Below are 13,390 nucleotides of genomic sequence, written 5' to 3'. Positions count from 1 at the left end.
ACTCTCAAACTCTCTTTATGAGAGAGAGAGAGAGAGAGAGAGAGAGAGAGAGAGAGAGAGAGAGAGAGAGAGAGAGGCAGGGGAGGGAGAGAGGGAAAGAGGAAGAGCAAGTTACATTTCATTGTGAAGTCATTTTCTTCCCTGGCAAGGGAATTTCTTTTATGCTTGGGAATCTCTACTTGTTAACTTAATGAGATATTGGCAAGGGATAAATCTCGTATTTATTTATTTTCTAGGAATTGAACCCAGGACCTCACACTTTTGCTAGGCAAGCACTTAACTGCCAACTTCTAGTCCCACTGGTTTGTTTGTTTGTTTGTTTGTTTAATTTTTTGAAATAGGTTCTCACTAAATTGACCAAACCAACCTTGAATGTACTTTGCTGGCCTGGACTCAACTTTGTGGCCCATTGGCTTTGCCGTGAATTCATAATCCTCCTGCCTCAGTCTCCTGAGTAGTTGGGATTACAAGCCTGGGCTTTAAGGCCCAACAAGGAGTAATGCTTTTGGGTTTTTCTCCTGATGCCCATACTGGCCTATATAACTAAGGCTAGCCTTGAACTCCTAACCTTCTTGGTTTTCTAAAGCTTCCTGGGTGCTGGGGTTAAAGGTGCACACTCCCAGGCCTTTCCATCCGAGTAGTGTGTCCATTCCTGCTTATCTCCTGATGCTGAATGTTGCTATCAGGAGATGAGAGTACTGTAATGAACTCCCATGTATGTAAAAAGGGTTTTAGTCAGGTATGGTGGTGTGTGTACGTCTGTACACCACTCTTGGGAGGCTGAGGCAAGACAGGAGGACCATGAATTTCAAGTCTGCCTGAGCCACCCCCCAAGGCTATGCCTTCCCCCACCTCAAAGATTTATTTATGTTTCTGTGTGTTTGCCTGTGTGAATTTATATACATCCTATGTGTGTAAGAGCCTGTGGAGGTCGGAAGAGGGTGTTGGATTTTCTGACACTGGAGTTACAGATGATTGTGGGTACTGGAAACCCTGTTTTTCCTCCCTCTTACAATAGTTTTCTCAAGCTTCCTTTGTTGGTATGTCTGGTCTAAGTTCCTGGCAGAATTTGGTTCTCTGGAACTATAATCTATCTACTAGTACCTTTGTGGTGCCGTTTGGTTCCTCTCTTCCTCTTTTCCTTTTGTTGTACGCTAGCTCCACTCTGCACATGTGTGTCAAGTATTTTTGTACATACGCCTGTGTATGTACGATGAGTGAATCTGCATGTGTAGGAGTATGTATGGAACCCAGGGGCCAATGTTAGGCATCTTCCTTCAAGTTCCTTGCCTGACTGTTTGAGGTGGTACCCCCCTGTACCTGGACCTTACCTAGCTGGCCAGCAAGGCCCAGGAATGAATCCTTTTGGTTCCTCTTTCCAGTGCTGACTTTACAAGCCCTGGCTCCCATAGCTGTCTCTCACATGGGCGCTGGGGACTGAGCTATCTCCCCTCAGCCCTGGTTTATGATTTGTGTCTGTTTGGTTTTGTTTGTTTTATACATAGAGTTTAACTATTGAGACTAGGCTGGTCTAGAATTCCTGTCTCCCACCCTTGCCTCAGCCTCCCTAGTGCTGTCATCTGGTGGGCCCACTGTTTTGGCCATGAGCAGAACTATTTTCCTTGAAACATGTGATGCTAGTATGCATGGCTTTGCCTGTGTTTGCCTAATGATCTATTGTCCCCCAAAACAGAAAAACCGTCCTCTTCCTTCCCACCAGGTGGGTTGACTTGTTCCCCACTTCCCACAAGCATACAGAGGGTGTTCAGCGATGTTCTCTGGGTCTGGAGAATGGGGGTGTGGCAGGGACGTGACTCTGCCCTCTATTCTGGGATTCTTGTGAATGATTCCTGGAATACTGCCATGGTTCAGTCTACTGTTTTGGTAAAGTACCTCCCATTTCCATTGGAAGGGAATACTGAGTCTCCTGGGACTGGCAAGTTATCTTTAGGTCAGTTTGTGTGTGTGTGTGTGTGTGTGTGTGTGTGTTGGAGTCCTTCTACTGGAGAGAGGCAGCTTTCCTTCCCATCTCCCACAAAGAGTTTTCCCCATAACCTTCTTTCTATTGGAAAAGACCAAGAATTGGTGGCAGTTTGTCTCTCGCTGGGCTTGGGGCCTTTGTGGGAAATGGCCTAGTTTTGCTCAGCTCATCATTTGGGTTGTCTCAGTTGGGCCTGAGAGAGAGAGAGAGAGAGAGAGAGAGAGAGAACGGTTTTCTTTTTAGTCATGGTCAAGGCAGTTGGGAAGTGTGTGTCATTTAGCCAACACACTTGGATTGTAGTGAGTCAGAGACTGTCAGGGAAGGTCAATTGGGGCAGCCATCTTAGAACCAGTTCTAGCTAGCCCTCCTGAAATGGAACTTCTGGCCCTTCAGGCATCCTGTCCTCAAAGATAAAGATTAGGTGAGGTTGAAATTCAGTTTGGTCACCTAGGAAGCATTCCATGTGACAAGGGAGGAGAAGGGTCTTAAGTACACATCTCAGTAGCCTCAGAAAAACTTGCCTTGGCCAAGTTTGTCTTGGACCCTGTTCGAGTATGTGTGTCTGTATGTCTGGTTTTTGTTTGTTTTTATGGCAGTGCTCAAAGAAACCTGGGTAGCGAGTAGCCTAGGCCAGGCCAAGTTCCTCCAAGTTCCTATTCTTAAATCCTCCTGCCTTTGCCTCCCGAGTGCTGGGATTAAAGGCGAGCGCCACCACGCCCAGCTCCAGTTCCTATTCTATTCTCCTTGGTGATCAGCTTCTTGACTGAGCCTCAAGGCAAGCTACCACCTAGCTACCACCACCTCAAAGAAGTGCTTTGCTTCTTTCTCTCCATTAGGTCTAGAAGAAAAACAGAGCTCGATAAATACTGCAGAATAGTGTGCCAACATAGCCCGCAGAACCACATTTGTGGGTGCTTCTGAACCCAATGAGGGGGTGACAGCCGGCAGGATTCCAGCTTAGCTTCTCATGGGCAGGGGGCCAGTCACAGTGCTCCAGGATTCCGAGATGAACGTCATATTGTCCCCTGAGGCTTAGGTCTAGTGCTTAAAGATAGACCTGAGGCTGTGGAATACCTTACTTCTGACCCTGAGCCTAGTGGTCAGTGGGGGGCGGGACTCTAGCAGCTCTTTAATGGGCAGGGCCTGGATTGAGTAGCCACACACGGGAGCCTTGTCTCAGGCTCAGCTCTGGGAGGACGACAGTTGCCCCTGTACACCACTGAGGGAGGAACTCTGGTAAGACCTACGTGTGTTCTCTCTGCCTCTTTCTTTATTTCCTCCAGGGAATCTAGGTTTTTATTTGCTTGCTTGCTTGCTTGCTTGCTTGTGGGTTGTGGGTTGTTTTCTGGGTAGTGCCTGCCTGCCCGTGTGCTCTCTTGAGTCTTCCTGTGTAGCCCTGGCTGACCTGGGACTCAGTTTATGTGGATCCATTAGCGATCATCCTGCCTCTGCCTCCCAAACGCTCAGATTACAAGTGTGAGCCACCATGCCTGGCTAACGTCAAAGAGTCTTTTATAAACATTTCCCCCCCCCCAAGACTAACTTACAGTTAAGGAAAAACAAACAAACAAACAAACAAACAAACAAAACCCCAAATCTCTGCTGGAGCAGAGCTCGCCCTGCACTGCTTACAAAAGGCCGGGGTCATTGAGTTTTTAGTGCCCTCAGCAGTTCCAAGACCTCCGGGCAAGGACTCCTAACTGCCCCAGCTTCCTTACTTTTGTATAAGATAGGCCAGGTGACAGAGCTCTGCCCACTGGGTCTTCCTTTCAGGAAGGACTGGCTGGCACTTCAGAGCCACCTCCACCACTACCACACACACACCCTATCTTTGTAAAGTCCAAAAGCAGTGTTTTCTAGAGGAGCCCGGCAGCCATGTGGCAGGGTGAGAGGAAAGAGGTTTCCTGGAGAAGCCGTTAGCCCCGGGCTTGTGGTGTGGGGTAGCCAGAAGGGGACAGTTCTCTAATGTTCCAGGCTGCCCTCAAAGCCATGCGAGGGATCATAGGGCTACTAAGCCTCTGAAGAGCCAATCCATCATAAATGCCAACCTCTACCTGAATGCCCACCCAGGTAGAACTGCCAAAGTCAAGCCAGCCACAGTGCACACATGAAGGGATGTTGTTTCCTTTTTCATAGTATTTTGAAGTTGCTGAGGGGAAATTTGAGAAAGGTATTTGAAGTAGGAACCGTGCTTTGTTCTAAGATTCTACAACAAGAGCCCTGTAGATAGCTCTCAGAAATCTGCCTGCCTCTGCCTCCGGAGTGCTGGGATTAAAGGCGTGAGCCACCACGCCCGGCTTTTGACACTGCCGAACAAGGCGGCTGATAAAGGAAGCCGGAAGCGCTATAAGCCATCAGACAAGGACCAGCAGAGCCCTCCTGCCAAGAAGGCCAACTTGTCCCCAGACCGAGGTTCTCAAGACCGGAAATCAGGTGGAAGAATGGGCTCCCCAATTAATCCCAGCACTTGGGAGGCAGAGGCAGGGGGATTTCTGAGTTCGAGGCCAGCCTGGACTACAAAGTGAGTTCCAGGACAGCCAGGGCTATACAGAGAAACCCTGTCTCAAAAACAAACAACAACAACAAAACAAAAAAAAAAAAAAAAGATAGCTTGGCCTCCACAGCACCCCTAGCTGCCCCTCCTCCCAGATCTTCAGGGTATCCCTAGCCTGGATATAGTGTCCCCAATAGTGCTGACAGAAATCGGCAGATCTCGGTGCAGAGGCCTACAGAGTTAGTTCTAGGGTTCTCCACAGTATCCAGGGAGCATGTTCTCTGTCTTCATACTGAGCCCATGGCGGATACCAAGACTTAGACGTCATTCAGACCTGACTTCAGTTCATAAAAAATTCAATTTGCCTTGAGATCTTGTTTCTTGGTCTCCAGATCCCAGCTTCCGTATCTATTAAGTAGGTATATCTTTCCCAGGTTCTTTGTAAGGGAACAATGAATGAATGCCAGGGCCATAGCAAGATCTGCCCTTGGAAAAGGCTGACACTCGGCATTTCTCCTTAACTAAATCTACTTAGACCTCTGCCCCTCGCACATACAGCCCTCTCATTGAGGAAAATGTAGACAGCTCGAAACCTGGCTGGCTGAATAGCCAACTTACCTCCCTCCCTCCCTCCTTCCTTCTCTCCTTCCCTCCCTCCGTTCATTTTTCTTTTTTGACACAGAGTCTCATGTAGCTCGGGCTGGCCTTGAACTCACTATGTAGCCGAGGCTGACCCTAACTCCTCATCCTGCTTTCCTCTTCCAAGTTCTGGGAATATGAGCATGTGCTACCATGCCTGGGAAACTACCTCCATTGAACAGTGGGTTTCAGTGTAATTTTTGCCCAAGATCTATTCCACAAAGCATCAATTAATCTGGGTCTTAGTGATGAATCCAGAGTGTTGAGCTGCAAAATAACAATTTTGCAGACTGTCTTTTTTGCCCTGTCTAGTCCTTCCAGTTGTGTGGCTGAAAGTATATTCAACTGAAGAGCAAACCTAAAAAATATTTATTTGTTTATTTATTTATTTATTTATTTTTACTTATTTATTTCCGAGGGTCTTACTATGTAGCCCCAGCTGGCCTTGAGAGAAGTCCATCTGCTTCTGCCTCCCGAGTGAAGAAAGACATTTTTTGTCCCCAGCGTTTGTGTCCCATATATGGAATCTAAAGCCAGCATACCCTCAGGTGTGTTGTGGCTTATGTGACTGACAGAGTGCAGGAGTTGAATGCAGAGGCAGCTACAGGGTCTTATGACAGTCTGTTAACAGCTTCGTGCTTGGGCTGAAAGTCAGACTTTGGAAAGCCATCTTGTCTTGAATGATTATAGCCAGATGTTCAGCTTTTTGTTCTCTGGCTGGTTAGTTTTTGTTTTTCTCTTCTTTCATTCTCAGCCTTCTTTTCTTTTTCTTTTTCTCTGTTTTTCTTTCTTTGTTGTTATTGTTGTTGTCGTTGTCTGAGACAGGGTCTTACTATTTGCTATGGCTGTCCTGGAACTCACTATATAGACCAGGCTGGCCTCAAACTCAGAGATCCATCTACCTCTGCCTCCCAAGGGATTAAAGGCTTGTGCCCTGTGCCTAGGCCAGTGTTAGGGATCACATCTGGGGCTTTTGTACATGTGAGGCCCATACCTGCTCTATGACTGAGCTGTATTCCCTAGCCTTCTTTCAAGGGAGTGTCATTTTTCTTCCTTCCTTCCTTCCCAACCCCCAACATCCCCAACACGTCCTTTTTCCCTTTTCCTCCCTGTGTAGCACAGACCAGTCTCAACTGGTAGAAGTCAAATTTCAAGTACCTCAATTCAGGTAATCAGCAGCTAGGACCTTCCCATCACTTTGATTGCTAAATTCTGACAGCCATCCAGTGAGCTGGGTACCACCTTTACAGATGAGAAAATGGTGATGGTTGAGGCTGTGCAACTTGCCCGGTGCCCTTCCTCTCGTAAGTAGTAGAGCAGGAAGTTAAAGCCATGTGTTTGGTGCTAATGGCTATGCTATGGTAGGCTGCCCTACCATCCTGTGATGTTTCCCACTAAGTAGCTTACCCAAGATCACATTGTCTGTAAGCAGCAGAGGCAGGCAGTGGTCAGTAGGACCTGTTTCGTGGCCATGGGGATGCTGTACTGTTCTGGACAGGAGGAGCACTGTGCACTGAGGCCTCTGGTGCTGGAGCACCTCCTCATGCCTGCTGATGTCACTAATTAAATTATAACTGTACTAAGAGAAGTGAGGGATTACCAGGAAAATCAAGGGCAGCTCTCATTCTTCGTTGTTCCTTCTCAGTCTTAGCTGTGTTATGTTATTCTGTTTCCACATTGGACATTATAGCCACTTCTTTCTCTTACAGCCCCACGATATTCCAGGAAATTGATAGGATTTCATTGATCACAACACATTTCTGTCTATGGCCCTTTTTTTTAAAGTTTTATTTATTTTAATTTAATCTTCTGTGTATAAATGTTTCAGTTCTGAAATCCATGTGTCTAATATAGTTTTATCTTATCTGGATGTCCTACCTGACTAACCTACCTTGATTAATTTGAGGTGAATCTGAGATATCATTAATTCATGGTTATTTCAGTATTTCTGTAAGGCCTTTCTGTTTAAAGCCATAGCCTTAACGCAGCTATTAATTATGTCTCTCTGTCTGCTTTGGATGGGAATGGAGTCTGGGCCTCTTAACTGTACGGCCAACCTAGATCAACCTCCCCCGCCCATAGTTTCTTTTGTTTTTCTTCTTTTTAAGACTTAGTATTAGGGGCTGGGGAGAGAGCTCAGTGCTTGACAGAGCATTGACTGCTTTTGCGGAGCACCTGGGTTTGATCCCCAGTACCCACATGGTGACTTACAAGTGTCCATAACTCCAGTTCCAGAGGATATGATGTCCTGCTCTGGTCTCTGGGAACACCTGCATGCATGTGGTACATGGATACAGATGCAGCCAAAACAGCCATACACGTAAAATGATAATAATACATTTTTATTAGCACAATATATTTTTTTAAGATTTATTGATTGATTATATGTAAGTACACTGTAGCTGTCTTCAGACACTCCAGAAGAGGGAGTCAGATCTCGTTTCGGATGGTTGTGAGCCACCATGTGGTTGCTGGGATTTGAACTCAGGACCTTTGGAAGAGCAGTCGGGTGCTCTTACCCACTGAGCCATCTCACCAGCCCCAATATTTTTATTAGCACAATGAAACCCATTATGCACAGTGTTAGTTTCAATAACACATACACACACACACATATATATATATTACATTCTGATCTTATTCAAGATTTTATCTTATTTTATCTCCAGTACCCTCCTGTCTCATTCCCACTGATTCCGCTCTCTTCCCAGGGATTGAGGGGGAGTGCGTGTGTGTGTGTGTGTGTGTGTGTGTGTGTGTGTGTGTGTGTGTGTTAGAGTTAGCTTTGACTCAGTGAGTGTCTTCAGGGTTTCTTACAGGAACATGGTTACCTGACACAGGCTTTCCAACCCTACTTCTCCTTTTAGGTGGAACAGGTTCCTACATAGCTCAAGCTCACTGTGTGTCTGAAACTGGCCTTGAATCCTCCTGCCTCTTCCTCCTAGGTGTTAGGAGGCATGTACCCCAGTGCCCAGCACATCCTTTTTCTTGTTGTCTTACCCCTTCAGCAGAAGGATTCCTCCAAAGTCAAGTAGAGCATATAGAGACAGAGGCTAAATCAGATCTTGATGCTCATCCTACTCAGAGTCTGAGGGGAGGAGAGCCCTTGCCCTTGGCTTGGGGCTGTGAGTTGACATTTACCTGAGTGTGGGGGCAGAGATAGAGACCTTGCCTTCACCTGGCTTTGTGTTCTAGGTATCGGTGGTCACCATGAAGCGGCTGCACCCAGCCCTTCCTAGCTGCCTCCTGTTGGTGCTGTTTGGTATATGGAGAACTGCCCCCCAGACTCATGCCTCGTCTGCTGGCCTGCCGCCCCTCAGTGCCACCTCCTTCCTGGAAGATCTCATGGACCGCTATGGAAAGAATGACAGCCTTACCCTGACACAGCTGAAGTCCCTGCTCGACCACCTGCATGTGGGAGTGGGCCGGGATAATGTTTCCCAGCCCAAGGAAGGACCCAGGAACCTCTCCATGGTAAGGCTCCTCTCTGTTGACACCGCTGGACACAGAGTGGCCCAGCAGCTTGGCCAGGGGAGGCAGGTAGACCCTGGTGACAGTCAGCTCCCATCTTCACTGGGGTCAGCATATCCTTCATCCTCAGGGAGGCTTCCCCACTACCTGCATGGTGTTTTGTGCTCTCACAAAGGGTTAAGAAGAGGGTCGGCAGTCCCCAGACAGTTTTGCAGCTGCACCTGGGTGCATGCTGGTGAACCATGGCTCTCAGGAGAGCAGGTCCAGTAGAGTTTCCTGTTCTCACACCGTGCCAGACGCGCCTCATAATCCCCTCAGATGCAGGAAGAATTGTTTTTCTGGGGAGTGGTTTCACAGGGGTTTCTGGGATGGGGGCCAAGACTCTAGTCTCAGGGTTTCACTAGTCCAGTCTCCAGTCTCATCTGAAATGTTCTTCCATCCCATCTTCTGCTATTCAAGTCTGGGGCTGTTTGTGGCAGCCCAGTAGTGGTCAGCCTGCGGAGTCCTTCTGTTCTGTTTTGCCCCTCACACTGAGCATCATGGGAAGTGGAGAGCCAGGGTCAGGGTCCTCAGTGGCTAAAGAGCAGCAGCTGCTCCTGAGGAGAACCCATATACCATGTTGAGTTGAGGGGCTCAGCTAGCTGGGATGAAAATGAAGTACCATATTTTGTGGGGTGCACTGTAGTTATGGGGTTCTATGAGAGAGGGAAGTTGAGGGTCATGTGCATGAGGCATGCTGAAGCCAAACCTTGAAGGATAAATAGGCTGGGGCTGAAAGGAGAAAAGTGGCCGGGGCACTGTGCATCTCATGCATGCAGAGCTGCTCAACTGTGAAAAGTGTCAGCATCACTGGGGAGGCTGAGTGCCAACGTGGGCAGTGCCTGAGTGGCAGGCTGAGTTTGGAGGACTTACACGTGGGCCTTAGGGACTGCAGCAGTGTTCTGGGTCAGTAATCCCAGCGGGGCTGACTCTCAGAGGTGGACCCTGGTAAAACCACCCTCAGAGAAGGGTTGTGGCTTATGTGACTAAAACACAATGAGAAGAATGTGGGCTGGGGAGATGTCTCAGCGATAAGAGCCCTTGCTTTGAAAGTGTGAGGACCCAAGTTTGAATCCACAGCACCCAGGTAAAGGCTGGGCAGCCATGCATACCTCTAATCCCAGTGCTGTGTCTTACTGGCTGCAGGCCTAGTTCCAGGCACAATGAGAGACATTGTTTCGAGGGAATGAGGCAGGGAGAGCAGTAGAACAGGACACCCTGTGTTCTCTCCTGGTCTCATGAATGTGTGCATACATCATACATGCACACACGCTCTCAATTTGACTTCCCATAATATGCAAGACTTCCTAAGGTCACAGGTGCCTGTGTCTTTTAATCAACACAGGTCCATCCATATTCCTGCATAGGTACCTATAATCTACATTTTTAGTAGAATAGCTCCCTGGGCTATTGTGAAGTGCAGTTAAATTTGCCGTCTGGTTTCCAGATTAGAATCCCGTCTCTCTGAAACCACACCCTGGTCACATGATTGGAATCCTGTCCTCCACTGCCACCCCACCCCCAGTAGCATTGGACCTAGGCCAGCCCAAGTCAGGTCCAGCACTCTGTTTACTGTATTCTTTTCTCACTTGGGGATGGGGTACAACCTGGGGGAGGGTGTGTGGAGGGGTTTTGCTGAGCTGTGCAGGCTAGGTTTGAATTTGCGTAGCAGCTCAGACATTCTTTGAGGCTGTGGTCTTCCTGCCTTGGCCACCCAAGTAGCCAAGATTAAGGTTCCCCTTGGAATCTGTTCCCCAAACCTCTTTCTATAACCAGATGTGTGCCCTAAGCATTCACCATGGCCGATCTGAGATCCAAGCCAGGCTTTCAAGTGTGGGGCTTTCCTGACTCTCATCCCTGGAGACAAGACTCCAGATTCTCTGCGGTGTGGCTGTGTCTGTTTTTCTTTATTTCTCAGGGGGTTGAGTTCCCTGCAGGGTCGAGTGGTGCAGGGCAGGGTAGGGCAGGAGTTTTGGATTCTAAGAACCCTTCTGCCCCTCCTGATTTCAGTGCTTTAGCTCTGGAGACCTCTTTGCGGCCCACAACTTGAGCGAGCGATCTCAGATCGGGATGAGTGAGTTCCAGGAGTTCTGCCCCACCATTCTCCAGCAGCTGGATTCCCAGGCCTGCACCTCAGAAAACCGGAAGTCTGAGGAGAATGAACAGACAGAGGAGGGGAAGCCAAGCGCCATTGAAGGTAAGTACGGACTGGATTGGGGCAATGGTGGATATAGATGATGGACACGTGTACCCAGACTGTTACAAACATCACCAGACCCTGGGTGGGCTGACTGGTGAGCACTGGGTGGACTGGACCCTGGCCAGCATGTGAATATGTTTTTCTTTTACTCACCCTTTGTTTTCATTAAACTGCAAGAGTGCCAATCTTTATGACCTCCTTTGGCTACTACATTCCCGCTCCCTTGCCCCCCACCCCCACTGCCTCTTAGTACCTCTACCTTAGTACCCTCTACCTAGAGAGGACTCACCCTGTCTGAGTAAGTCCTTGATTGCCTTTCTAAAGTCCTATAGTGCCAGCAAGGGCTACCAGACCTAACCTGTGTTGCCATCATAAGTACACATACTGTCTAACTCATGGTACTCCACCATGTTGAGTCTCCAGTCTTTTTCCTCTAAAGGGTAAGCTCAGATAGCAACCTCAGCCTTGTTTTCCCGAGGCTTCCCTAACAAGAGATGGAGTCAGCAGACATTTCCTGAGGGGCTGCTGGATCTCTGTATGCCTACATCACTGTCAGCAGCGTTACTCCCTCAGTAATGGAGGCCCTCGTCTGTTCTTGTTCCTCCACAGTGTGGGGCTTTGGGTTCCTCAGTGTCTCGCTGATTAACCTGGCCTCTCTCCTGGGAGTCCTGGTCCTGCCGTGCACGGAGAAAGCGTTTTTCAGCCGTGTGCTCACTTACTTCATCGCCCTGTCCATTGGAACGCTGCTCTCTAACGCCCTTTTCCAGCTCATCCCAGAGGTGCAGTAGAACAGGCGCGCGTTCACTTTTCCTGGGCTGACGCAGCCCAGTCCCCCTCGGGCTGACATTCTCCCTCTGTGTTCTTAAGGCCCCCAACAATTGCCACCCGAAAAATGAATTGACTCTTCATATCAGGGGGTCCAATAACTTCTCTCATGCCTCTGTTCACTCAAGTTGGCCTCTGGCCTCTTCGGATGATATCAGATGCAAGGTTCTAAAACATTCGTGCCCCCTTTTGGGGAATCTCTTTTGACTCCATTCCAGAGCCTTGATTTATAGGAGTCCAAAGCAAAGTTGCCGTTTGTGCACTCTATGTGCCAGGCAGGAGCTGACAATTAAGGGAAATCTTGGGGGTGCTCGTGTATGGACTCCAGTTGATCCTCAATGATGTGTGAGGCAGAGGGAGGGAGGTCACCAGGGGAACTGGCCTCAATGGTGTGATCCTGGTTTTAATTAAGGCAGCTGTGGCAGCTCGTGCCTGCAGTTGCAGCACTTGAAAATCTGAGGCAGGAAGATCACAGCTTGGTCAACCTAAGAAATAGGTTGTTCCCACCAAAACCAAACCAAAACAAAACAAAACAAAACACAAAAACAAAAAAACCAAACACAGTATAAGAGAAGCTCATTCGTTTGTGCCTTGCATCCTGATCTTTCCCGGATAGGTCTGACTTCCTGGTCCACTCACCTAACTGTTTTTAAATGTTCAATAATTCTGTTTTTTAATCGCCATCCCTGAGGAGCTGCAAAAATAAGATCCAAGTTGAGAGTCTTCCCAGCTGTTCAGCTCAGGCACACGTCACTGTTGGAGAAGTAACGTGTAACTACCTAGTTGACCACTTTGGTGCCGTGAGATCTTTTATAAAGGCTCACATCATTGGCTTTTTGGCCCTCCTCAACCAAGAGGTTAACTGAGGAAAGCTTCTCTCTGAGGTGTCACGCCTCACCTGCTCCCCTTTCATCATGAGGGAAGAACTGAATTAAGTCTAGCTCCCCTGTTTTTCCCGAGAGGCCTCACCTTGGGCTATTTTTTCAGCTCCAGCCATTGAATTTACTAATTTTTTTTTTTAAGGATTTGAAATGAAGTGTTTTATTGCCTGTTTGATTGGGACAACTACCATCGTCCCTGTCCCGCCCTTTGGGACACACAAGGGTCGACATCCTGGTACAGTTCTGTACTGTCCCCTCACAACCCAGAGTGTATCACTTTGGAAAATGCATTTGAAATTAATTTTTATAACGAGTTGGTCTTGGAACTCTGCTTTCTACTCCAGGTCTCTCAAAGCAAATGGGAACACACATGGCTGCTCAGAAACTGAATCTGACAGACAGCCTGCTCTGTGGCCCTCCCGTCCTGTACGCAACTTTGTTGTTTCTTGCACACACCGAATGATCCTTGGGTAGTGTCATACTCGCCACTGTGACGTGGCTTAAATAGGCACAAGTAGAGCCAATGACACACCAAACCTTCTCTTCCCACTCGCTCCGGTGTCCTGTTAAACGACCTTGAGTCCTAAGTCTGTGCCGGGCCTGAGCACATGCTGAACGTGTGTATGCGATGAGGCAGTAGCCTGCCCTGTTTGCCAGTCACACCAGCTGGCAGGTGTGACTCAGGCCACCTCGGGAGCAGGAGCAGTAGTCACAGGGTTCCGAGACCACCTCAAATTCCTCATACCTCCTGCACTGATTGAAGGAAATTGCATCAGACCCAAATCACTAACAAATCTCCTATTTCTCTCTCTCTCTCTCTCTCTCTCTCTCTCTCTCTCTCTCTCTCTCTCTCTCTCTCT

General features: G+C 48.3%; 1 protein-coding gene across 6 annotated transcripts in view; it reads left to right on the top strand.

Moving 5' to 3' along the window:
* Nucleotides 1-13,390, top strand: part of Slc39a14 (solute carrier family 39 member 14) — a 46,721-nt gene that overhangs the window by 24,498 nt on the left and 8,833 nt on the right. For 4 of the 6 annotated variants that reach the window (XM_021181712.2, XM_021181711.2, XM_021181713.2 and 1 more), the window contains 3 exons: nt 8,310-8,588; nt 10,635-10,821; nt 11,434-11,603. In XM_021181712.2, coding sequence (XP_021037371.1) covers nt 8,325-8,588; nt 10,635-10,821; nt 11,434-11,603 — 621 coding nt within the window. In that variant the 5' untranslated portion in view covers nt 8,310-8,324. The remainder of the gene's footprint in view (nt 1-8,309; nt 8,589-10,634; nt 10,822-11,433; nt 11,604-13,390) is intronic. The other 2 variants (XM_029468889.1, XM_029468887.1) reach the window with 1 other exon arrangement.

This window comes from Mus caroli, chromosome 14 (genome assembly GCF_900094665.2).
Source record: "Mus caroli chromosome 14, CAROLI_EIJ_v1.1, whole genome shotgun sequence".
In the NCBI taxonomy this organism is placed as follows: Eukaryota; Metazoa; Chordata; class Mammalia; order Rodentia; family Muridae; genus Mus; species Mus caroli.
The sequence above is the reverse complement of the archived record's forward strand: the minus strand, read 5'-3'. Positions and strand labels throughout refer to the sequence as shown.